The sequence below is a fragment of the Idiotropiscis lumnitzeri genome, chromosome 1 (genome assembly GCF_059441095.1).
Source record: "Idiotropiscis lumnitzeri isolate Australia: NSW breed Sydney's pygmy pipehorse chromosome 1, RoL_Ilum_1.0, whole genome shotgun sequence".
Taxonomy (NCBI): domain Eukaryota; kingdom Metazoa; phylum Chordata; class Actinopteri; order Syngnathiformes; family Syngnathidae; genus Idiotropiscis; species Idiotropiscis lumnitzeri.
Window position 1 is genome coordinate 44,516,173 of NC_142391.1, and position 25,751 is coordinate 44,541,923.

General features: G+C 40.0%; 2 protein-coding genes across 7 annotated transcripts in view; both read right to left on the reverse strand.

The window, feature by feature from the left end:
- The window catches only part of snrnp27 (small nuclear ribonucleoprotein 27 (U4/U6.U5)), a 12,898-nt gene extending 12,374 nt beyond the window's left edge, over nt 1-524 (reverse strand). Inside the window, exon 1 of the mRNA XM_088302456.1 lies at nt 356-524. Coding sequence (XP_088158582.1) covers nt 356-392 — 37 coding nt within the window. The 5' untranslated portion in view covers nt 393-524. The remainder of the gene's footprint in view (nt 1-355) is intronic.
- A 137-nt stretch (nt 525-661) lies between these two features.
- On the reverse strand, nt 662-24,908 carry add2 (adducin 2 (beta)). 6 transcript variants are annotated; one of them, XM_088302476.1, is made up of 16 exons: nt 22,056-22,118; nt 21,908-21,932; nt 21,302-21,492; nt 20,770-20,911; nt 18,598-18,749; nt 18,413-18,493; nt 16,969-17,118; nt 14,874-15,017; nt 14,564-14,662; nt 14,288-14,464; nt 12,684-12,938; nt 11,461-11,577; nt 11,305-11,391; nt 4,568-4,694; nt 2,941-3,003; nt 662-1,804 (listed from the first exon to the last, which is right to left on the reverse strand). In XM_088302476.1, exons 1-16 carry the CDS (start codon nt 22,110-22,112, stop codon nt 1,548-1,550), a joined length of 2,124 nt encoding a protein of 707 aa, XP_088158602.1. In that variant the 5' UTR covers nt 22,113-22,118; the 3' UTR covers nt 662-1,547. The 6 variants fall into 6 exon arrangements, with proteins under 6 accessions (XP_088158602.1, XP_088158619.1, XP_088158628.1 ...); XM_088302512.1 differs by adding an exon at nt 1,967-2,000 and having other exon boundaries at nt 1,666-1,804; nt 21,908-22,056; XM_088302493.1 differs by lacking the exons at nt 21,908-21,932; nt 22,056-22,118 and adding an exon at nt 24,597-24,908.
- Nucleotides 24,909-25,751: the final 843 nt, after the last annotated feature.

The following is a 25,751-nucleotide window of genomic DNA, read 5'->3' on the forward strand; positions in this document are numbered from 1 at the left end:
AAGAAAGGAGCCTATTCTGAAGAAGTAGAAAGTAAAGTGCCGCTGTTTTGAAATTACTGGACTAAAATAAAAAAAGGTATCAGAAAAATAAGCACTCAGTTAATTATTGACCCCCGAAAATTAAAACTTAAGCAGAATAAATTTGAGTTTTTACGTTTCTTCCCACGATACCATTACATTATCACTGCAACAAGCTAATGTAAGAAAACGGGGTTGTGGCAGACAAACAATACATTAATTTGGAGGACGCGCTTGAATAAACAGTAAATTTACATTACATTCATGTACATTTCTAGAACCTTATTTAATCGACCCAAACAAACCAGACACAAAATCATAACATATAGTTTCTTACCACGCCGTGGAGGAGTTCGACTCCTGCTCCTTCCCATTTTAACCAGTCAAATATTTAGCGAAAAGAAAACCAAACGCGGGGGAAGAGTTACTGAAAATTTGTAGAATCATTCATTGTTCGCCACCATAACTGTGAAGCATTCGCTTTGTTAAGTACAACTTCCGGTGAGTTTTTTTATACTGCGCCCCCTATTGATTCGGATGTATACTTTTTTGCGCGATAGGCGGTGTAAAAGCTGGACAAAAGCGCATGAATATTATGAACAGAAGGGGGCGAGCCATAATAATTAAGGGCAGACAGAGAGCGTCCATATGCTTTTTTCAATTCATTTGAAAAAAATCTTTAATGACAGGTATATGGTAGACTTGCAATATTCACGTACACATTCTAATAAAACATAATCAAAATCAAAATGAGCAAACATCGCATCAGCATTTGTTTTGCACCAACTGACTTAAAACAGAAAGCATAATTGATTTTTTGGGATGTAATTCCCATACACATACACAAGAATATGAGCAAAGTGGAATGTTTCCGTGCCTCAGGTGTATTTAAGAGTCTTTAAGCTGCAATTACAAGCATATTTTATAGCCACCTTTATTTTCTTGCAAGACAGTATGATTTTGGCCAGCATTCATCTTCTTTGTTGTATTCCTGCTATGATTACATCTATAGTCAGATAGATTTATAATAAACAGCTTTCAGAGCACAATCAGTAGCTATCAGTATACATTTCTACATGTAATGCACATGTGCTCACATATACACCTGCGATATCAATGTGATGTTGATAACTAAACAATTACAAGATGCTACGATCAATCAAGTGCTTTTCTAGATACTAAGGGACCCATTCTGAGTAGTGAATAAAAATTATATATGCAATATGCAAAATGAGAATCTTATCGACAACAGAAAAGTTGATTTCAACAAACGTAGGTGAAGAAAATACAAAGCTTTTGTGATGGGTATCAGTAGTAAATAATGTGTTGGAGTCACCCCCTTTTTTTTTGTAAACCAAAGAGTAAAAGAGTGACCACAATTAATAAATCTGTTTTTACCAGGTTTGAAAATGACTTTGTTACTGACCGTGTTTGAAAAGACCTGCAGTGAACGCCACCCGAATGTTACTGCATTGTACGCAAAGAAATATTACTCAGCAATATTTCATTAAGGCTTGGCGTTAATCAACTCAAGTTTCTACTTTTTCCTTCTGCTTCTTGCTCTTTTTCAGGAACGATGGCGGCTTAAACTTCTTCTTCTTCTTGGACGGGGACTTGGATGGTGAACCCTCAGGTGTGCCGCCCTGTGGTTTGGCAGGCAGAGCAGCAGGGGTGGAAGTGTCGTTGGTTGAAAGAGCCTTCATCCCTTTCTCAAGTTCTTCAGCTTGCTTCTCCTCTTCACCGCCATTCTGTACGACTGGGGACTCCGTCTTTGGGTCTCCTGGTCCTAGGATTGTCATGAAATCAAAACACAATGGCAACATTTTAGCAGTCAAACACAAAGTCTTGCTTGTTGTTGGAGCGGCAAAGCCAAATGGCATACAGCTACATGTTATCAGTGCAGATGTGCATGCGCACTTTGTGAGATGTGTGCGGTTTCTGTACTTACTAGTGAGACAAGACCAAAGCACCAGAGGTGTGCCCTATGAATCAATTGCGGAGTAACACAGAAAAGGACAGACAGACACAGAGGAACACAGGTACAGGAGATACAGTGGGTACAGGGACAATGGATCTGTATCAACACTGATGACTTTGGAAGCAAAACATTTTGACTTGAGACACATGTAAACCTGTAAACCATCATTGGCTTCAGATGCTATGTTGGATTGTTTACGGCTAGCCAAAATGTCCTCTGAGAAAATAGACAACAGCTACAACTTTGACAACCAGTGTTACCCCCTTTGATATGTGGGGCAACCACATACATAACAATAAACACAGAAACTAACTCTTGAAGAAAATAAAATGTCCAAAAACATGTTCACGTGAAAGTATTGTTGTAAACATGAGTTCCATGTAAATATTCTATATTATCATTGAAATCTGCTTATTTTGAATCAAGTCTAACTTTTACAGTATGCTCTGCTGGGGGTAGTCACTTTTTTTGGGTCCAGGCAATAGCTGCTCCTTGTATATAATACTTTATTTGTATTATATATTATTCGGGAAAAAAAGGAGAAATGTTTTGCCTGTGGCCACTATCACTTCACAAGGTCGGTCACCAATAACAGAATCAATTGTTTATGGATTGTACAGGAATAACATGTAACATTTAGAATTGTGGGAATCTAATTGTTCATTGCACATGTATTTTTACAGCCAATTGAATGTATACTGCACATGATTATGTTGTACTTTGATTTGTCTTTGTCAGTAGTAAAATCAAACAATATGGGGGTGGTTGGTGACTTTTATGAGGAGTAACATGACCATCAGGGCCCATTTGAAGCATGAGAGGGTAAAAGCAGTAGAGCAGACTCCGGCAGAATTGTTCATGGAAGACTGCAGCAGGCTGCTGGGTCACATAGGCAATGTGCACAGCATGCAGGTCAGGCAGTGAGTGCACCTCCAAAACCTCACCTGAAAGGGTGGGGTGATTTGTGGGGGAGCTAGCAGGGGAAGTGTCATTTGCCACCTCCTCCCCTACTTACACAAAGCACAGAGTTACACTCTAATAGACTAAATTAATTCCTCAGCTGTGCAGAAACTGGAGCTGAGAGGGAAAGAAAAGCATTTCACTGGTGTGGCAGACATCCCTAATGATTGTTGTGTACGGTAGGGATGGGCATTTCAATATTGCGGTATCGATATATACAGATATCTGTATATCTGTCACATGCATTTGGCATATTGATATTAACTAACAAATATGAACTGGGGGTAAATGCATGACTTTCTGTTTTAAATAGCTTATTTCTTTTAAACTGCCATACACGATAGTGTATTGTGCTAATGGCGTCATGTGACGAGGAATCTTCAGACGTGCCGTCAAATATATGACTCTGACACAGCTAGAGTTGGTGAATTGGCAGAAACCAAAGCTGGCATTTAAACACCACTCGATAAAGTCGTGGCAAGGTGCCAAAGGTGTGTTAAAGACTTTCACACAGCAGTAACACAAGCAATTTGTTCAAACATCTGAAGACCACAGTGATCTTGAAAATAAAAGCACTAAAAGGCTAGTCTCTGGCACCACCCAGCAAACCAAAAAATGAGGTATCGCCCATCCCTATTGCACAGACTTAGATGATTAACTGTTGTATATCAAGAAGATATGTGTAGAATATATTGCATGCAACACGGATACAAAGCACAATGTTTGACAAATGACGAAACTTCTCAGACCAAAGGAAGACGAGTTTTCAACTTTAAAATACAAAACAGTGCACATTCTCTCTGCAGTTTGTGTCCAAAAAATAAGTACAGAATGTTTGGTTCATTAACGTCTGTAAACTGTGAAAGTGAGTGTGAATGTTTGTCTTAATACGTTGTACTAGGGCTGTCAAAATTAAAGCACTCAGGCGATTAATCCCAAAAAATTGAACTCAGTTAAAAAATTGAACTCAGTTAACTCAGTTTGATTTACATAAAAAATAATTTGCATACTTTGCAAATATTGTGCCATATTAGCTGTCTTTAGCGCGTCTCAGACACTCTGTTTAAGTTACCACTGGGCCTTGCAAACCAACACTGCTGGAGTGTGGCGCTTGTGGGCAGTTTTGAGAAATTTTTCTAAAACAAATGTCTGCAAAGACGTCTCCATTTAGATCGTATTCAAGAATCAAAGAAAGCTATTAAAAGAGTCTTTGAATTAAATATACTTCATATCTGGTGATTTAGCATCAATTCCAAGTTATTATTCAAGTAAATATCAGTTATAAGCTTTGCAAAAAATAGTATTTGAAAAATGTGATGAATCACAATTAATCATGGATTTTTTTTAGATTAATTAGTTAAAAAAATAATCACTTGACAGCACTACTTTGTACGTGTCGTCACTTTGATTAAATCATCTGAGATAGTCGGGTCAGAGTAGAACAACTAAAATGCTGCAATATTTGCACCTATACTTTGCTGCTTGAGCATGTATTATGAGAAAGTTCATTTCGACTGTAAATGACAACTTTAGTTCGAGTTTATCGCAGAACTATCTTGAAGTGAGACCAAGCATAGATACTTTGGTGGAGACTGGCTGAATGAAACCTACCATTGGTCCCAATGTCTTGTTTCTTCTGCACTTCCTTGCGGTAGTCCTCTAGCTCCTGGTCTGTCAGCTGATTAAAGGGGTTGGGAGTTTCGGGCTCTGGTGGGACTTGGGGTGGGATGACTGGTGACTAAATGAAAGGACCACAACAAAATCACATCGCTTAACTGTAGAGAGGATTTGGAAAAAGTTCCAGTTGTGTTCTGTTTCACTCTATTCCAGGGCTGGGCGATAAAGCGAAAATTTACCGTTCCCGAAATGTATTACAATGACCGACATAATTTTGCCCATGTCGGTAAATTCGGTGTCTAAAAACAAAGAAAAAGAAAAAGAAGTCTTTTCTGTCTGCGGCGATGTTCATGCCCCTTTACGACGGCAACGGCGCGTGTCGTCACGTGACTCCACCCTTCTGAACAAGAATGTAAACAAGACGCGTTCGTAGCTGGCGATTCAAATTCAGAAGCGGCTGACACGGCTGAAGACGAAGTATCGTAAGTTGGAATTGTTCCTGTCGCGCTTGTCCTGAAAAGAAATTCGACATCTGTCGTTTGGAAATGTTTTGGGTTCCATAAAGACGATGTTTAAGCAAAAGAACATGAACTACAAAGTGTATCGTAAGCACCAAAACAGCGCGTCCAACCTTTTATTTTTCACCACCCACAACACAACCATGCTGTTGACTTGGAGCTTGTGCTAAAAGTTCAAAGTGAGGAGCAAGTTTGGACAAGAAGTAACAACAGCCCACAACGGAGGCGACACCATACGAGAGAACGTCTCAGAGGTGGACGAGATAGCCGAGCACATAGCTCGAAAGATAGAGCTCCTCTAGTTACAGTGGAGCGCACAGGATTGAAACGCCTCATGAAAGTAGCCGACAAGAGGTACGAAAATATTTGTTGCAAACCGTACTTCCCGATATGGACAACATCGGGACGGGAGCGGAGACATGTCAAGCATTTTGGATCCACATCCGACTTGTGTTCGAGTCGCAATATGCATCCCTGTTTGAGCCTGAATGTTCTGTACATAGACGACAGGTGGCGACTGCGCACCGGAGTACTCGAGACGGCATTTTCCTGATGAAGCACACTTGTTTATTTGGCACTGGCATTCCATTGACATTTTTTTCATTTTATTTAGCATTTTGTTTACAGGTGACTAGCTCCTTTGCACATGGCATTATTTATATTGTTTACAAGATACCTTTTCACAAATCTAGGCCTTTGCAAATGGCATTACAGCATCTCGGCACACTCTTTTTGCAGAAAAAGATTTTGTGAGAGGTACCCTTTTTCTCCTGTTCTTTGTGACATTGTTCAAATCATGCAAAGCAAGCTATTTGGAATGTTTATACAAATGGTTTTTGTACTTTTATTTTTCACTGAAAGTAATGTGTACCAGTTGGTCAATAAAAAACAGTTAATATGCATTTCCTGCATTTATTTTGATTTTGGTCATCAGGGGGAATTTATCGTGCATTTATCGTTATCGAGGTAAAATTGCCCAATTTACCGCGATATTGATTTTAGGTCATATCGCCCAGCCCTACTCTGTTCCGTTCAGTATGTTACTTCAGTCTGTTAACATAGGGAAAACGTCACTTCCTCTTCCCCCGTTCCTCACTGTAATCCGCCCCCTAAGCAACATAACATAACTAACAATAATATTGTTACATATTCAAAATAATATCAGTTCAAAATGACTGGGTGGAAATGATTGTAACCAGTATGTGAACCATAGAAAACCAAAAGACCTAACATACATGCATGATGTACATGCTCCTGAATCTGTGGAATTTCACAATTAACTGAAAGGGCATTTTCAAAATAACACAATTGTACATTTCAATGAGTGTGGTCACTCATTCTGCTGAAACAGGTATCAGTCAGGTTACCCTGGGGCTGCACTGGGACAGAAAAATCGTCATTCTTTGATAGGACCGGCCACTCATAATGTGTTAGAAGCCGAGGAGGCCTTGAAGGACTGTTTCAACACAACTGTGTGGGAGGTATTCAGCGAAGCTCACGGTGAGGACATTAATGGTCTAACAGACACAGTTACAGACTATATTAACTTCTGCATGGAGAACACCATTCCCACCAGGACTGTAAGATGTTTCTCCAACAACAAACCCTGGATCACACCGGACATTAAAGCTCTCCTGAAGGAGAAAAAGAGGGCTTTTGTTTCAGGCGACAAGGACGAGCTGAAGAGAGTGCAGCGTCAGCTGAGAAGGAGGATCCGAGAGGGGAAAAAGTCCTACAGGATGCGGATGGAAGAACAACTGCAGCGGAACAATGCCAGGGATGTCTGGAGGGGCCTGAAGACCATCTCAGGCCACGGACAAGCAGGTAAGACCCAGAAGGGGGGGGGGCTTCAGTGGGCAAATGAGTTGAACCTATTTTTCAATAGGTTTGATCAAATGTCTGACCCCGCTCAGGCTTCCCTGATGCAGCCCCCACCCACCCCTCCTGCCACTGCGAACAAGACCCTCTCTCCCCCTCTCTCGCCCCTCTCTCTCTCCACAGGCTCCAGTTCCCAGCCTCATCAGACAACCACCACTTCCTCCTGCTCAGCCTTGTTCCTCACAACATCTCAGGTGAAGAACCAGCTGAGGAAGATGAAGGCGAGGAAGGCGGCAGGCCCAGATGGGATCAGCTCCCAGCTCCTCAAATCCTGCGCAGACCAGCTGTGTGGAATCGTCCAGCACATGTTCAACCTGAGCTTGAAGCTGGGCAGAGTCCCCCAGCTGTGGAAAACATCCTGCCTGGTTCCGGTTCCAAAGACACCCCATCCGAAGGAGCTCAACAACTTCAGACCAGTGGCGCTGACGTCTCATCTGATGAAGACCCTGGAGAGACTGGTCCTCGTCCATCTGCGCCCCCTGGTCAGCTCCTCAATGGACCCACTCCAGTTTGCATACCAGCCTGGCATCAGTGTGGATGATGCCATCATCTACCTGCTCCACACTTCACTCTTCCACCTGGAGAAGGCGGGGGGCACGGTGAGGATCATGTTCTTTGATTTCTCAAGTGCTTTCAACACCATCCAGCCCGCCTTATTGGGAGACAAGCTGGAGCAGGCGGGAGTGGCCCACCACCTCATCACATGGATTCACAACTACCTCACAAACCGGCCACAGTACGTGAGAACACAGGACTGTGTGTCTGACGTGCTCCTCTGCAGCACGGGAGCGCCGCAGGGAACTGTGCTGGCTCCCTTCCTGTTCACCCTCTACACCTCGGACTACAAATACAATTCCACAACCTGTCACCTGCAGAAGTTCTCTGATGACTCTGCGATTGTCGGCCTCATCACTGACGATGACGATCGGGAGTACAGAGGGGTTACGCAGGGGTTCGTGGACTGGTGTCAGCAGAACCGCCTCCAAATCAACGCTGGGAAATCCAAAGAGCTGGTGGTGGATTTCCGTAAGCGTCTGCACTCTCCACCTGCACCAGTGAATATCCAGGGAACAGACGTTGAGAGGGTCTCAACTTACAAGTACCTGGGTGTTCATCTGAACAATAAACTGGACTGGAGCGACAACACAGACGCTCTCTATAGGAAGGGTCAGAGCAGACTCTTCCTACTCAGGCGGCTGAGGTCCTTTGGCGTTCGGGGAACACTCCTCAGGAACTTCTATGACTCGGTGGTTTCATCAGTCATCTTCTATGGAGTGGTCTCCTGGGCAGGAGGCATCTCGGGCCGAGACAAAAAGAGACTGGACAAACTGGTGAGGAGGGCCAGCTCTGTCCTGGGCTGCTCCCTGGACTCTGTGGACTCAGTGGGGGGCAGAAGGATGACGGCAAAACTGTCATCAATGCTGGACAAACCAGCCCACCCATTCAATGACACTCTGAGAACACTTTACAGCTCCTTCAGTGACAGACTTTTACACCCTCGCTGTACCAAAGAGAGATTTCGCCGCTCCTTCCTGCCAACTGCTGTCAGACTTTTTAACAAGAACATTGGGTCAGGCCTACAAACGGGAGGGCATTAGTGCAATTGTGCAGTCCTAGGATGCAATATTAACTACTACTGTACTTTCAGCCAAGGGTGTACTTAAATATTGACCAATGATGTATTTTGTTTACCATTACAGTATTCTTATTACAATACTTCTATCACTGTAGTATTTCTACCACTGCAGGATGTTCACTATTACAGTACTTTTATCATTGCAGTATTTTTCTATCATTGCGGTACTTTTACTATTACAGTACTTTTACCATTGCAGTACTTTTACCATTGCAGTACTTTCATCATTGCAGTATTTTTCTATCGTTGCAGTACTTTTACTATTACAGTACTTTTACCATTGCAGTATTTTCTATCATGCAGTACTTTTCTATCATTTCAGTACTCTTACCATTACAGTACTTTTATCATTGCAATATTTTTATGATTGCAGTATTTTCAATCATTCAGTAGTTTTTATCATTACAGCGTTTCCCCCTCCGTATAATGGACAAACATTAGGAGTGTTTCCTTACACTTAGATACGTTTATACTGTGTATATTTGCATGCTTTTTCTGAATGTCTGCTGCTAATGTTATACATTAACGGCTACATTACGCCGCCGACTCTGTGTGATCTATATCTTTGCTGCTGTAACACCTCAAATTTCCCCATTGTGGGACTAATAAAGGACATCTTATCTTATCTTATCTTTGTTACCTGAAGGCATGCATTTTACTATTTTCTCGACCTGGCTGGACTTGACAGCTATGATTACATTTTATGAAGTGGTAAAGTGAAAACTTGGTAAAAAAAAAAACACTAAATTGATTTATGTTCTATAATCCAACTACATTAATCCGGGGTCAGCATGTTGGCCATCCAAATTACATATATAGATTTTTAATCGTTTTAAAAGTTAGTCCATCCATTTTATCGATTCTAGGAAATATCACATTGGATTTAAGCATAGTTGACTTTATTTGGGTGCGTGTTTGTATATGTTATTTTAAGCACCGTTAGTGATGAAGTCCTTCAGCGTTACTCAATTAAGTTGGCCTGTCTGTGTCATCGCCTCATGCCGGCAAGCAAAAAAAATAAAATGGTGGAAAGCAGATAAGTAGTTGTCCAGAGTGACAAATTATCAAGCCACCTTCATGGCCCAGTGTATGGAAACACTTAGCTAAATGAAAAGACAGAGATGTTCTAAATAAGTTGCTTGCTGTTACGCCCATCATCTACTGAGGCGCTGCGATAATCGAGGCAATGTTTCTGCTACCGCAACAGTGCATGGTTGAAAAAGCTTTTTCCTGCAGATTAACGAATGATTCCAATGGCAACGTTTAACATGATTTTCAGAAAAACAGTAGCACAACAAACTGGAAGTAATCTCACTTTTCATTCAACATCATGATAAACCTAAATCATCTTAGCCAAACGGTGCCTGTGTCTTACCGGCACAAGTGTGTCAGCAGTTTTTAGTACTGTGTTCAACCACTGATCATTTTATATTAATGTTGTATTTGTGTTTAGGTGGCACGGTGAGCAACTGTTTAGCATGATGGCCTCACTGTGCAGAGGTCGTAGGTTTGATTCCGTCCGGCCTTCCTGTGTGGAGTTTGCATGGGTACTCCGGTTTCCTCCCACATTCCATAAACATGCAAGGCAGGTTGATTGGACACTCTAAATTGCCCCTAGGTATGAGTGTGAGCGCTGATGGTTGTTCGTCATTGTGCGTGTAATATCATAGGACTGTATTATTTTAACACTTGATGAATGTGGTGATTATTTTGTCAATTAATTGATGGATCAGATGAAAAACATCTTAGGCAGAAAATAAAAAATAGAAATGTATTATGATTCAGTTACTGGTTCGGTCATTTCATTTTCGATTACACACACAATTTTTTGTTGAGTTAGGACTGAAACCTGCTTTTAACTTATTTTTGGGTACAGAATCCAAAACATCCAATTTTTCTCTATTAGGTCAAGTTTTCAACCTATAGGAATCTCCATTTTCTTAAAAAATATTGAACAAATGTGTATGTTTGTAAAAAAAGAAAAAAAACAAAACAAACAAAAAAAATCACTAAGATGGACTAGTTAGAAGCTTTGAAAAGTAAAACAACAGCATAAAACAAAAAAGAGCAACGGTATGCCCCTGGTCACAACAAGGTTAAGAGAAAAGCCAGCACTAATCCTTATAATTCCTACTATGCCAGCTTTCTGTTTGCAGATATTGATAGTACTGACCTATTGGGAGCTTCACGCACCTCTCACCGTCTTAAATGTGGCTCTACAAGTGAGTTGCCACTTAGCTGTATATGTGTCCAATTGTAATCTGCTCTTCTTGCTACAGTCTTACAACTAATCAGTTTAATTTTATTTGTGTGGAGAAAATAAATTGACATAATAAAAAAAAACTGACAGCAATTTTGGAATCAGCATTCCAATTTTAGTTTTAATCAGCATAACAATCTAACCCAACAGATATTTTTCTCAAATTGTTTCCCATTGTTAGTTTTTGATTAATTGGTTAATAGGTGCACCTCTAAAGTATTAACTTTGTGATTCAAAGGAATGCCAAATCCAAACTAATTAAATAAATATAACATGCCTATTCATTTTGAGCAATATTATCTTTTCATTTTCTAAAGTTTTTTTCTTTATGCTTTGCTATCCAATGAAATAAAAACCATAAAAATTATTTTGAGCATTACACACACTACTATTATTTAGAACACAACTGTACTTTAGGTATAAAGACACTGCGTTTTACCGGAGGACTATCATCCGTTACCACACTGGCAAGGACCTGAGACTGTGGCCCTGCCGTCTTCATGTCTTGACGATTCTGCTGTCGGATCTAAGGTGGAAAAATAAAGCAAAATTAGTATACTGTGCCTGAACACGAGTGTTCACAGTTACAAGGTACCTTGTTTCGTGTCTCGATCACTTCTCGGGGGTTTGTAAAAAGAGGCACAAACTGGTTAGGGTTTTCTATCTTGATTGCGGTACTACCACCTTGTGTCACTTCTTCTGTCTTCATCCACTGAGGGAGCGAGACAACAGTTAGTTGACAAAACAAAACAAAAAAACTCATTGCTATTCTATGAGGTAAGGGCTTCTCAAATACACAGTACTGTATTCCATCTTCCTCTTGTAGATGCTTATTTGTTCTGCTACCAGAGGGCAGACTCTGCATTGCAGCAAGGGTGAACACAGAGGCAGCCTTCTCTGCATTGCAGAGCTTCAGTGAGGTGGGATGGAGGAGGTAAACAATGTGGGAGAACTAACTCCTCCCTATGGCTTGAAAATATTCCTTTTCCATCAATTCAACTATCCATTTTCAACACCATTTACTCCTGTCCGGTTGTGTGGAAACCATGAAATGACCAAAAGAGAAGAGGCAGGATACTGGACTGATCAATAATCAATCATTGAAAATGAAAATAGCTTGAACTAGAGGCATGAAAGTCAACAAAAAAAAACTCTGTAGTATCACTTACTGCAAAAAACAAAAATAGACCCAGACCACGGTCACGATGACAACAATAATACATCCCATAGCTGTGAAACACTTATTTACTTAGACGTGTTGACATTATTATTTTAAACCTCAGCTGACTTTGGGTGCGAGATAATGTGAATGCCAATGCTTCCTCTTATTGCTATTATGCTAAGACTTGATGGACGCATAAAAAGGCTGCGACTGGGTGGCACTGCAGTCCAGGGTGTACCCCACCTCCCGCACTAAAGACAGTGGATGGATTACATTAATACTCCTGACTTCCCTCTTCAAGTCAGTCTTCGCTTTGAGCTTTATGTAGTTTGTGGCTGACATTTGTTTATTATGCTTCTGTTGTCATCAGTCACCTCGCCTACTCCAAAAATGTTTCCCTTATAATTTGTTGACGGTTCTTTGTCGAAAACTTTGCAAATGTGGAGTGAGGTGGAGAGGCAAAATCAAGTCACAATTCTGCTCCAACTGTGCAAGATCTTTGTCAATGGCAGATCAACAACCTGACACGCCAGAAATCCACCAAATTAAGTGGGTCAAAGTTCATGTCCAGCACAAGACTAATGGGCCGAACATTTGTGATCAGCGAGCTGAGTGCATTTCCCAAATGAACCACACTTCCAACAGTACATCCTTACAGTGGTGCGCTGGTGCCCAGGACTGGCTTGCTCCTGGCTGACTTTCTGGTAGGTATTGGGAGTGTTGAGCCATCGAGTTCTCTCCTGCTGCTGGCGATTGGTAAAAGGGTGTTGCTTGAGACTCATAGGAACTCCGTCATCACTGAACTGGTGAAAGACTGTGGTGGTTGCAGGAACCTCTACATCCTTTCGTGTTTGTGACCGTGATCTTTCCAGCAGCAAAGGGAAACGGTAGGCATAACCTGTACGGTAACCCTGGAAGACAGCAAGTGGTAAAGGTTTATAGGGAGGAAACTCAAGTTACAAACGTAACTGGTTCAGTGATCCTGTTCATAATGTGACACGTTCATAAATCAAGGTAATGTTTCCCATTGAAATAAATGGAAATGCAATTATTCCATTCTAACCCCAAAACTAAGTTATGCTTAGCTTTTTTTTAAACAATGACTGGTTAAAAATATATATAATGTAATACATACATATGTGAAATCACATTACTGTAATTAACTAAAACGCTAACTACGATTCGGCTATTTATTAACTTTAACTTTAACTACGTAAGTAGGAGAGGAGGACTACAACTCCTCTATTGAAAAAGAATCTTCTTCCATTATAATCTGGAGAAATTCTGATTCAAGTGGTTTTTTTTTTTGTTTGTTTTTTTTTGTTTATGTCCGTTTCATGTCTTTGGTTCATTTTGGCATACTGATCCAGGGAAACTTTTTCTGTCCCCTAAAAATCATTCAGTTCAGTTGGACCTCAGATTGTTATTGAAATTAATAATTTGTTAGTTAATTAAAAAACATACTGTTTTACTAATATTTGCTGGTAAAAAAAAGGACTATAACCACGGCGGCTCATGACATATTTCATGTGGAAAGATTCAAACCATACAATCTTACCACACAAAAATAACCTCATTCTTTAAAAGTGTATTAACATGGCTTTGGAGCAAATACTTCATTTATTATTACCTGACGTCATTTTAGCAGATTGCAAGTATACTTTAAAGAGTTGGATGTTATCGCTATGCGTTAGACTAGCGACCGGAAATTAGCAGACCTGCCTACCCTCAATACAAAAATGCTGCGTGCATAGAGTCCATTAAATGAATTCGGACTTCTATTATGCTATTACGTCATCATTTCTGATTGGATGATTGGTAATGCCTAGCCCATGTGACAATGTGTGAATCAAATGTCTCGAACTAGATATGTATGCCATAGCGTGAAATCGATAAGAAAGCCAAGCAGGAGAGAGGTCAAAGCGATACAACGGCCTAGCTTAAGTCACCTTTCTTATTATCTGTGCAAAGAGGCCTAACCGCATAACTTACTGCATATACAATACAATATGAACTTAGAATGCCACCCAGCAGAGAACTGATAATCAATGTGGGAAACAACATTACACATGTACCCTGCTGTATTTGTATTAGTTTGCTTTATGGAGGATAACGAATACAACGACAAATGATCACACCTGAAAGGATGTCTGTATCGTTATATTCTGGACTATTGTAAATTTACTGCAAAATGTAATTAATTGCAAAGGGAACTTGATAAGTTGACTTTCTTTCTTTTTTTTTTTTTTTCGTGACTCACCAAATTATCTAGAGTTCTCATGAGGGCTTCAAACTCATGTTCTCCAATACGGGTCTTTTGCATTGGGCCAAATGTAGAGCCAGCCCAGCCCACGGTGCCGGCATGATTAGGTTTATGGGTGGTCCGGTCAAGCAAAATCAGGTTCTGTTCACCGCCGGCACTGCACAATGCTGAAACCTGGCATACATAAAGTGAATTATCAATATAAATCATTTTAAAATGCTGCCACGTAAAGGTGTGCATTTGAATTAAATATTTGTGTGGATGTGTGCGTACCTGGATTTGACAGGCAGCCTGAATGTGATAGATAGCGTAGAAGGCCTCCTCCACAGACTCCCCCAGGGCCACTATGCCGTGATTTCTAAGCACCAGTACCTTTACATAATTGAAATCCACAATATAATTGGATTAAAACGATGAAGAATTAGATGTTCGTCCGCGTGCAATCAGAGGGCATTCCGAAGAGTGATCAGTTCTACATTCAGTAATTAGGTATTCATACTTTGCACCCGTGAGGAAAGCACAAGATCACTGCTGAATAAGCCACTACATTGTAGAGGTGAGCAGTCTTTTGTCGTCTTCTAACCTTACAAGTGGGCCCAAGGCTCTTCTGAAGCTCCACACGGTCTTCCTCCACCTCCATTATTCCATTGTACTCATAATAGGCCACATCCCCAACCAGCAGGGCTTCATGGGACAATGGCAGCAGGCCACATTTCATAGCTGAGACCTAAAGACATGGTTGGTGAAAGCTCACAAACAAGCACTGTAAAGTAGATCAGTGTTAGACTATATACAGACACGTGCACAGACATTTTTGAGGACAGGTGCTAATGCAAAAAAAAGGGCACCCATCACGAAAATATTTATACAATTAATTGTATTTATTTAACTTCAGTATTCATATTTGTTAAAACAACCAAGACTGTTAACATTGCAACTATTATTAAAGAAGGCTAAAGAAGATATAGTGATTAAAAAAAGATCAGTACACCTGTATTCAAATGGTAGATTTCCAAGTTACACAAAAATGAGACCGAGATCAATCAATTTAAATGCAAAGTCAAATCAGATTTCTACTGAAGTTAACCTGTAAACTGTACAGTTCAATTGTTTTTTTATGGACTTTACAAACAGAAGTGCACACACACACTTTTATAAATGCACAGCAAAAAGTGAAATCTTAAGTAAGTTATGATTTCTTAAAGTTAACCTAAATTTGCTTATTTTGCTTTGATAAGGTACTTTTGATGAAAATACAATTGTCAGACAAGATAATTCTGCTTGTTTAAAGATACTTATTACTTAATTATCTCATTTGAATGTAAAGTCTTGGCATTGCGTGTTAACAGCTTGTTTTAAATACTGTGAGGCTTAAAACAAACACTTTCAAAATTTTAAGATGAATGGTCAACAATCAAATGACCTGAAGTAGGCTTTCATAAGTCTTTTTTTTTCCCATTTTAAGATTTTGCATAATCTAGGAATAAGATTAATGAAAAATCCAAGTATAAAAACAGAAGGGCAAAACTGCAGTTTAGCTTTTTATTTAGATTTAACACTTGTTTAACGAGATTAACAAATCATTTATTTGACTTTATAATTTCAGAATACACAGTTTCAGTTGCATTATAATGTATTCCAACGATGTAAATAATTAGTTGATCAATTTTGACTGATACCCTCGGTCAGAATTCGGTGTACTGTGACAGAAGACTATCTTTGCACAATAAAAATGTTGAAAGACATAACAAAAACTTATTTTAGGAGAATTTGTCCTCGTTTAAGCGTTTTTTTGTCCTATTATATTATTTACTAAGATCGTTTTCCTTCAATATTTTCAACAATATCATTTATTTTTAGGATATATATATATATATATATATATATATATATATATATATATATATGTGACGCCATGATGACCATGTTGATGTATTATTTATTTACATATGTTGCTTCACATGGTGGCCGACTGGTAAGCTCGATGGCCTCACAGTGAGAGCCAGCATCGGTCGTGGGTTCAATCCCGGCTCCGGCCATACTGGGTGGAGTTTGCATGTTCTCCCTGTGCCTGCGTGGGTTTCCTCCGGGTACTCCGGTTTCCACCCACATTCCAAAAACATGCATGGCAGGCCGATTGAACACTCTAAATTGCCCCTAGGTATAAGTGTGAGCGCGGATGATTGTTCATCTCTGTGTGCCCTGCAAATGACTGGCAACCAGTTCAGGGTGTCCCCCGCCTACTCCCCGCAGATAGCTGGGATAGGCTCCAGCGCCCCCCGTGACCCTAGTGTGGGGCAGCGGTATAGATAATGGATGGATGTTGCTTCACCTAAGTCCTCACCGGAGGTGAATGAAAATTTATGAAAAATAACATTCAAGTTTCTATGAAAAAATAAAAGGGTACTGGGAATTTTGAATATAAAATGATTTTGTTCGTTATATAGATTAAATCAATGAATAACTGCGAAAAATTATGTTGTATCGATTGTGGGGCAGATAGACAGCGATGCATCGATTAAATAGATGTATGTTTTCGCATTAAATTAACCTGCTTCTGTACACATACCTTATTAAACATGCTATTGGAATAAATGGTGGCAAGAGTGATGTGATGTTTTATTTAAGACAAATACAGGAAGTCAACAATCCTCTGATGACATCCCAAGATAACTTACTGCTGCTGTGGCTGGTGTGTGGAGGTGAAGTAGGCAGCGGGCATCCGGTCGGGCCGAATAAATGGCTGAGTGCAGGCTGAATTTGTCTGTATCCATACCAAGGTATGTATTGCCTTTCTCCACCATTTCACCCAAGATATTCACCTTTACCTGAAAATCACGTTACTGATAGTATGTGCTTATACGAGAGAAAACATCTACTCAAGATAGTGTGACACAACTATGGCACAAGTAAGACACACTCTTAACCTGAACCTGCATTTATCACAATTCTGCTGTATTATACAAAAATGAGTAAAACTTTAATAGCATAACATTTTAGTTTACCACACAACACTTAAAGGGTCAACATATTGGTGGCAAACACATACAGTCCTATTCTTTCCATTCAAATCCGTATATCACTGAGCGGCAAAGGTTGGCTAGTTTGCGCCCAACTAGCAAAATTTTTTTGTCAGGGTTCGTTCAATGTTGCAAAGACATTTGCCAACAATTCTAATAATCTCAAACAGTTTTTCTTGTTGCAAAGATTTTTTTTTTTTAACAACTGTTAGAAACTGCAATTGGATGGCAACCAGTTCAGGGTGTCCCCCGCCTACTGCCCGAAGATAGCTGGGATAGGCTCCAGCACCCCCCCGCGACCCTAGTGAGGAGAAGCGGTACAGAAGATGGATGGATGTTTGAAACTGTTTTGCTGCATTAAAAGATTGTTTATCAGTCCCAAGACTTGTCCGCTACACTAGGTGATGATCCAACATTTTTCAAGTAATGGTTGGAGTCTGGCTGCCAAACTACACAGAAGCACAAATATGTAAAACCCAAAAGGCAAGCAGACCTAGAGTGTTAGCTCAGATTAGCACTGGCAAATCTTGTTATCAGCATTAGCTTCAGATTTGAATGCTCAGCAAAGCCGTTGATGTGGCAGCGGAGAGTATTTGGGTTTGCTGATATTTCTGCTGCATTTGCCAAGAGCATCCGCACAGTTGACACTATTGACAAAAGTAATTTGCTGTCTTGGTAATGAGGTTCTGCTTCCATGAGTGAAAATACAAAAGTAGATTTTAGTTTGTCTTTATGAGGGCTGACTTTTCTCCTCAGACTCTGGGCTGCACCCGGTCGTCCTGGAAATAAAACCTGTATTTTGCATTGACCCTGCTGTTGAAGGGGGTGGAGTGAGCAGTGGCTCATTTGCACAAGTTAGGACCACCCCCCCAATAAGGGATTAATTCAAATTCAGTCAAATCAAAGGACAGTATACAGTCGTCATCTATCATTTAAAAGTTAATACAAGTAGTAGTATTAAAAAGCATTTTAGAAATTGCTTAAGAAAGTAAGGACTGCACCATAGGTTTTGATTTTTAGAATATTTCAATGAGTGCCTTGTAAGGAAAACTAAAAAAAAGCATATTTGGACTGTATTCTCTGAAGCTAGGCTGTTACTAACCAGGCTTGATCCAGTAACCTCGCTATAGGCCAGGCCATCTGGTAGCACCAAGAAGTGTTCCTGTTCTTTGCTGACACGCAGCTGTCAAAAAAGACAAGACACATCATGAATGACAATATCACGGAAACTGGAGTCATAATAAACCACTGCAATCAGCAGTGTTTCAAAATAACAAAAAAACTAACAGTGAGACAGGTGTGACTGATTTGGGCCCAGCCATAGAGATCAAAAAGACGATGGACGCTAGCAAGCTTGCAGCGCATAAGTCGCTCCCCTTTCGCCAGGCTGCCAGGATCCCAGCCTTGGAGGTCATTGATGGGTGTTACCATCATCATGTCTGCAAGGTGGACAAACACATACAATTTCAGACAATAAGATACTGACACAAAGTCACACTAGCAAATATTGTTACTTTAGGTCTTGTCCTGTAAAACGTCACAAATTTGTTCTCGACAAAGTACCATTAAGTTACTTTTCTGAAATCTGGGGACTGACACATAGATAGACACAGGATGGTTATGACTTGAAACAATATGAGCACAATGTGCATGCCCTGACAAAAAATGGTAGTGGATTGTTAACCGCAACTTGCTTCCATAAACCCATCAAAACTAAAAAATGATGAACTCCGAGAAAAGCATTTGGTAACGAGGCCATACCGTATTAAAATACAAGTTAAAAATAAAAATCTTCAAACGCAAAAAAATAAATCAAGTAGCCCTGTATTTTTGTTTGTTTGTCTGCCCACATGCCATTCAACAACCTACTACGGATGGACCGGACAAAACAATGACATAACAAAAAATAATTACCCAGCTCCACATTTTTATCCAGACTTCTTCCATTTTTAGGAGATGCTTTTGCTGGGATGTACCACTGCTTCACAAAGTGTCAGAGACATTGGTTGTGTAATTTTCCCATAAACATGCTAAGTAGGTAACTAACTAGCTATGTAACTAACTAACTGAGTTTGGTGGGTGTAAAAATTAAATGCTGTGACGTGAATGATTTACATATGAAATATCCAAAAGAAGACGTTAGCCACAGAATATACATCAGCATCTTGATGACAAATACTGTATGTCAGTCAGACTGTATGTACCAGATCTCGATAGGTTCAGAAAGGTACGTGCTTATTGGTTGCAACATTAAACACAATGGTTGCTGTGGAACCAATAGTTCTGGTATTATATGCCACCCAAGTGCGGTATATGTGTGAAAATATATATATAATAACCAACCATCATTTGTTTTCTTGTATGAATGGTTTAGACTTGAGTTTTTAACCATTTTCTGGAAATGTCACACAAGGTTATTATAGTTTGGGAATATTAATTAGTTAGTTTTTTTTTTTCATTTTGAAGTTAGTTTTTCAAATTGAGTTTGCATTAATAATTTATTTTCAGGGCCACTTTGTTAGTTTTAATTAGTTTTTTTGAAAAACACTTTTCATTAAGAAAATACTTTCACTTCATTACTTTCACTTTCATTAGAAAAACACAATGGTAAATATTGGGTAGTAAAAATTCAACAAAAATAATTTAAAACATTTTGAAAATACACAGTATTGCTTAACAGTCCACAGACTTTGAACTACAATAAGTGCAATGCATGATACTGCTTTTAAAGTTAAATGCAGGTATGTATGCACTCTAATTAAATAAAGCTACGATTCTTTGTTTGTCAATTAAGAAGTAGATTTGCGGGAAAGTGTTAAACCCGATTGTACACTGTACTGTTTTTTTTTTTTAATATACTAGATATACTTATTTCATACAAATGATCTAAAAAAGGATAGCACTTTTTTTCTTTTTTAATTTCAGGCTGAGATAAATGTCAAAAGCAGTTGAGCCTTTCTGCGATCTTCACAGCAAAAAAATAAGTCAGTAAATAAATAATAACACAATTAGTAAAATAAATAAAACTATTTGTGAAATAAATATGTGAGAGAAAACCTGCTTTTTATTTGCATTGAACAACAAAAACCTATTTGTCTATTAGAGTGTGAATAACCTGCATTCTGAATCTATTTTTCTTTTCACTATTTTTCCGTTTAATTTGACAAGGTGAGTCTAAGATTTTTTTCTGGGTGAAGGAGAGGGGTATTTTTCTGGTATTGCTGAAGGGGCCGGGCTAAATGTGGAGGCGGGCCGTAGTTTGGGGACCCCTGATTTATAGTACTAGTATTTAGAGTGTCTGCCATTACAGGTTCAAAAATCAATTCACCCCTATTTAATATCTGCCTTTGGCTGCTGTTGGTAGGTAGGTACAAGGGCACAAAACAATTGATACTGGACAAGGACAGTTAGGTGAATTCTGGAATTTGCAACATGCACGCCATGATAATTTATACATACTAGATGGGGCGATAGGTAGGGTTGCAGGTGAGCCATGCAAGGCCATGTAGTCAGCCAATTGCCTGAGTGCCCAAAGGTTTGATGAGCTGCCACCCTTCTTCATCTGCTCCTGGATAAGCGCATCCAGTTCCTCCTTGAATGACTGTGCACACCAAAAACATGTTCGCAAGAAACACTGTAAATACAGTGTTGTATAGTTTTACTCAATTACATAGGATTTCAAAATGTCTGCGTTCTACAAATGATGCTACATCAGTTAATAACACGAATAACATAACCCTGAGTTGCACTTTTACTTTTTGATAAAGTTCAGAATCGTGTAGCATGTAGTTGTCATTCTACATGCACAATTACCGCATCCAAAGCACATGAATATAATAGTGTCACATTCGTGCAGCATCTGCATGAAAGTGATACTTGAGATCAAATTGATTTTCTGACTTCATCATTTTATCACTCTGTTGACACGCTTGGTAAGTGTTCACGTTCAGACTTTCTTATACCGTATGTATGGTAAGTAGAGTGATCTCACCGGACTCTGAAGAAGGCTAGAGATGTGTTTCTTAATATGCGGTCCAGAGCCAGGAGTTGAATGCTGAGGTGATTGGAGGCCTTCAGGGACCCCATTACTGGGGCTCCGCTGCACTGGTGTTTCTACTGGGGTCGGGGACTTGCTCATCTTCCACAGTTGCTGTGTCACAACCACGGCTTGGTCGAGGACAACTGTCAAACATATAACACATAACATGACGTTCATCCAGTCACACCAGACTACAGGGTGTTTTATACATCCATCCATTTCCAAAGTTGCGGTCCAACCCAGCAGACTTGGGTGAATGATCACCAATCACACGGCGTGAATTGAGACGACTGTTAACGCTCACATTCACACAGACAGGTTTTGAAATATGGGAGGAAGCTAGAGTACCTCAAGAGACATGAAATCTCCACACAGATAAGCCCGAACTAACGCGTCACTCATACAAAAAAGGGTTTACATTTGACCCCATTTAAATTGTACCTCACCTAGGACTTTATGAGGAGTTTTTTTTCTGTTGTTATTGAACAATAGATCTAAATCTCTGTTAATAAAGTACTTAGTAATATATTGGAAAAAAATAATTCAAAGGAAACCTACCCAATCCAAAGGAGACCATATATTGCTGGAAAAAGTGAACATTGAGCTCAATTGGTATGAGTGCACATGAAGACAGCACCATCAGAACCATCAACTACAAGGAAATCTGCAACTCAGCTCAGCAATGGTAAAAAAAGAAAGGAGTTACCTTAACGATCTTTTGAAAAGAATTAGTGCCTCTTCCTGACTGTGTATTCACACACATGTACACATATTCAAAGACAGTGCTGCAGGGAGCAGATAAGGTCCCAAAACACCCCACACCCACTCTGACTTAATAACAGTACTTGCATTGCATATCAGCACCTACAATAAGTGTACACTGTGCATCCATGCAAATGTGCCTTTTAAGACTATGCAACTGACGAATTGGGTGAGAAGAGCCTGACATGGATCTACTAATAACACGCAATTGTCGCACAATTGGACCATCACGTTTACAAGAAATCCATTATGGTGCTTAGCTTGACAAGCACATGCGCCGACATCCGTTGGAATAATTACTTTGAGTAGTTCTATATTGATTTTCCTTGGCTCCACCTTCATTAGGATGCATTGGGATTCTCACAATGTATTTAAAATGACAACTCAATAATCTTCATAGCAGGGAAACGACAGAAGAATGCTTTCTGCCCTGATACACTGCCTGGCAAAACATATTTAGATCTGGTTTGATGACTATGTAGTGAGTTATAAAGCCCACTTGATCAGTCTGCATTAAAATAAATAAATAAATAAATAAATATTAAAAATGGCTGGTGATCAGTCAACATTTTATAAAAAGGCACGTTTAACCAAGGACAGAGGTGGGTTTTAGTCAGGCCCACGAATGGGTCCTCATGCGTGTGATGTGTTCGCGAGGTGGCCTAAAGTTAATATAAAAAATTGCCTCTGAACGCATCAAAAGCGCCACTACCAACTGTTGGAGTATGAAGAGACGTGAGATAGCAGCGTGCGTTCAAGCGTGCCTGTATTTCCTCATTCTGACATCACGTAACCTGCGCCTCCCACCTGCTACCATTACATGGGGGGCAATACCACAGACGGCGAAAACAGAGGGGAAGGAAAACCATTAACCCACTTCGGTTTGATGAAACACTTGCTACCATAATAAATCCATAATAAGATAAGCAGATTTGAATATTAAATTACCTTGCAAATGATTTATATAGGGATTTTGGTATTGTCCCTCCCCCATCTTGTAATGGTATGTCCCAGAAGCAGCAAGGGAGGCACGGGTTACGTGTTGTCAGAATAAGGATATACAGGCACGCTTTTGAACGCACACTGCAAGCTCATGTCTCTTCTTAAACAAACAATGATCTTGAAATAAACCTCCGCGAATTGCATCTCTCCTGCAGTGGCATCATGCACAGATGCATTTTTTGTGGAGCGTGGGGGTAACAGGGACAGGGGCTGTCAATTTGTAAGGCCGGAGGGTCAAGGCCGGAAGGCTATGCAGATCGCGGCCAGAGGGCGGAGTATTGACTGGCAAAAAAATTGTCAAGTGCCCAGCTCTGGAAACTACAGTTAATCATATTTATTTTATTTTCCCCTTTGCTGACATTATAATGAAAGCTCAATTCTACATTCATTGAGTTGTCATTTTGTTATTACATTTTGTCTTTTCCTTTCTAAAATGTTTCATTTGATGTGATTTTCTGAATGTGGTTACATTTTGTACAAGCACTCCTGGTTTCATTCCCTACTCACACTGATTTTAAATTGTGATTAAAAAAACAAAAACAAAAAAAAAAACACCTTGGCCTGGCTGCCTACAGGGCTCGAAATCCTTTTGGATTCACATTCAGAACTATGGACAGTAAAGCATCTTCAGTGAATCAAACATGCATGCTTTTGGAGTGTGGGAGAAAACTACAGTATTTGAAGAAAACCCAGGCAAGCATGACAACACGAAATCCCGAAAAGAAAGGCTGGAGTCCAGATTTGAACCCCCAACCTCAAAACCGTGAGGAGGATGTGTTGCTAATCACTCCATTTCGTCACCTACCAGACAGACTCTTGAAATGAAATTGTTAAAACATAATCAATGCTGGACGTAGGCCTACTGCACATGCAATGCTACAGCCGTTGGTTGGATAGTCACATGAACACAGCTCAAATGTATCAACAATATTTCACCGGGAGTGAACAATATGTACAAAACACCTTTTGACTCAAACATTCCCTTGTGGGCTACCGCTGCACATTGCATGGCTGCCTAGCAACACTCACACGCAACGCAGCATCAGCACCAGCAGAGCCAATGATGAGATAATGGACTCCTGCAATATCTTCATGTAAAGGCCGACAGCCACGACAGAGCAAATGCTCATGTCTTGCTGTACGCCAAGTGCTGTCAGGAAAATTAAATGCGTGATAAATACACGACAAGCACGACGTGCGAATAGAACCGACAGAATCGTTGGAGTCCAAAAGCGATTGGAATGACGTCGGGCCTAGCACCAATAGAATATATGATGTGAACAAAAGCAATAGCATAAAATTCACAGACGAGGAGAGCAATTCTTTTCGAGTGCGTGTGTCATTTTTTATCGAGCTTCGTTCAGCAGCGAAACGCACACGCGCCGCCTTATGAACTCATAAGGGTGCATGCAGTACAACGCCCAACAACACGCAGCCCTGGGATATTGAACGCAATAAAATGATTCGAAGGTAGTGGACTGACCTCAGTGCCTCCCCAGGACGCATCCACCGTGTGGCTGCAGAACACCAACTGACGTCAAAACAGGCAGATGTGGTCAGCGGCAAATGTGTTTGCGACAGCTCCGTTTCTTTGTCAGAGTATATGATGGCAAGCCAGTCAGTGGACCATGATGCTTTTCATTGCCGACTGCGTCGTGGACCAGCCCACTGCCACGCCTGCTCAGTCTACACGGTCACGCAGCAACACCCAGTTTCAGGATAATACACAGAGATTACGCGTGTCAATGTGGATTTCCAGCGTCGTAAATAAAAAGGTTCCGCTATAATTAAGGCCCGATTGGAAGGAAGTACATCACAGTCAGACGCCACCTTGTGCCGGGAAGCGGAAAGAAGAAGCTATGTTACATATAGTGGGTGCGACAGTGCAATGCATTGCAAAGCATACTATAAATATCAAGTATAAAAAATAACTTAGTTTGCCACACGTAGTATAGTCTTACCTCAACACGATACTCATTTGCAGTAATTTTGACGGTTGTAAATAAAATTTTAATGTGATCTGATTTTTTATTGCTACTGAAAAACTTATGAAAATCTGTCTGGAGCTTTCACACAAGTGACTGAAGATTTTTTTTGTAGTTGCTATTATTGTTATATTTTGTTGTTTATATTGTGATATTTGGGTCATTCCAGAATTTGCAGACATTTTACACCCCTCCCATCACATTTAAGACCAAATCTAAAAAAATAAGAAAAAAGAATGATTAAAAAGTTTTAGAAATACCAATTAAATGCCATTTTCTCTTGTACCAAATCCCAAATGACCAATTTGAATTTCAAACGAAACAGCTAATATGAAGTTTAAAAACCAAGTGTGAAGTAAGTTCAGAAAATGCCAAAATAAATCTTTTCGTGTAACAAGTAAAGTAATTACACATAATGCAAATAATAAAGAATGAAAAAAAATTGGTATAGCTGACAAAATAATCCTTTTCCTGAAGTGAGATTCTGCCAAGCGACAAACCCGGAAGTGTGATGTGATTCAAAGGGAAATATGTCAGGCAACAACAAGTCAGAAATTGACTCACAAAGTGAAATCTCAAACGTATCTATGGGAATCCAGGTGTTTGAAGAGTTGGAGAAAGAGGATCTTGTTGATATTCTGGTCGTTCGACCA

Coding starts and splice junctions, on each gene's coding strand:
- add2 (XM_088302468.1), bottom strand. CDS start 21,998: ATGGTTCTGATGGTGCTGTCTTCATGTGCACTCATACCAATTGAGCTC. Junction 21,493..21,907: donor TATGGTCTCCTTTGGATTGG/GTAGGTTTCCTT, acceptor TATGTTTGACAG/TTGTCCTCGACCAAGCCGTG. Junction 12,939..14,287: donor TGAGAACTCTAGATAATTTG/GTGAGTCACGAA, acceptor GCTGTCTTCCAG/GGTTACCGTACAGGTTATGC.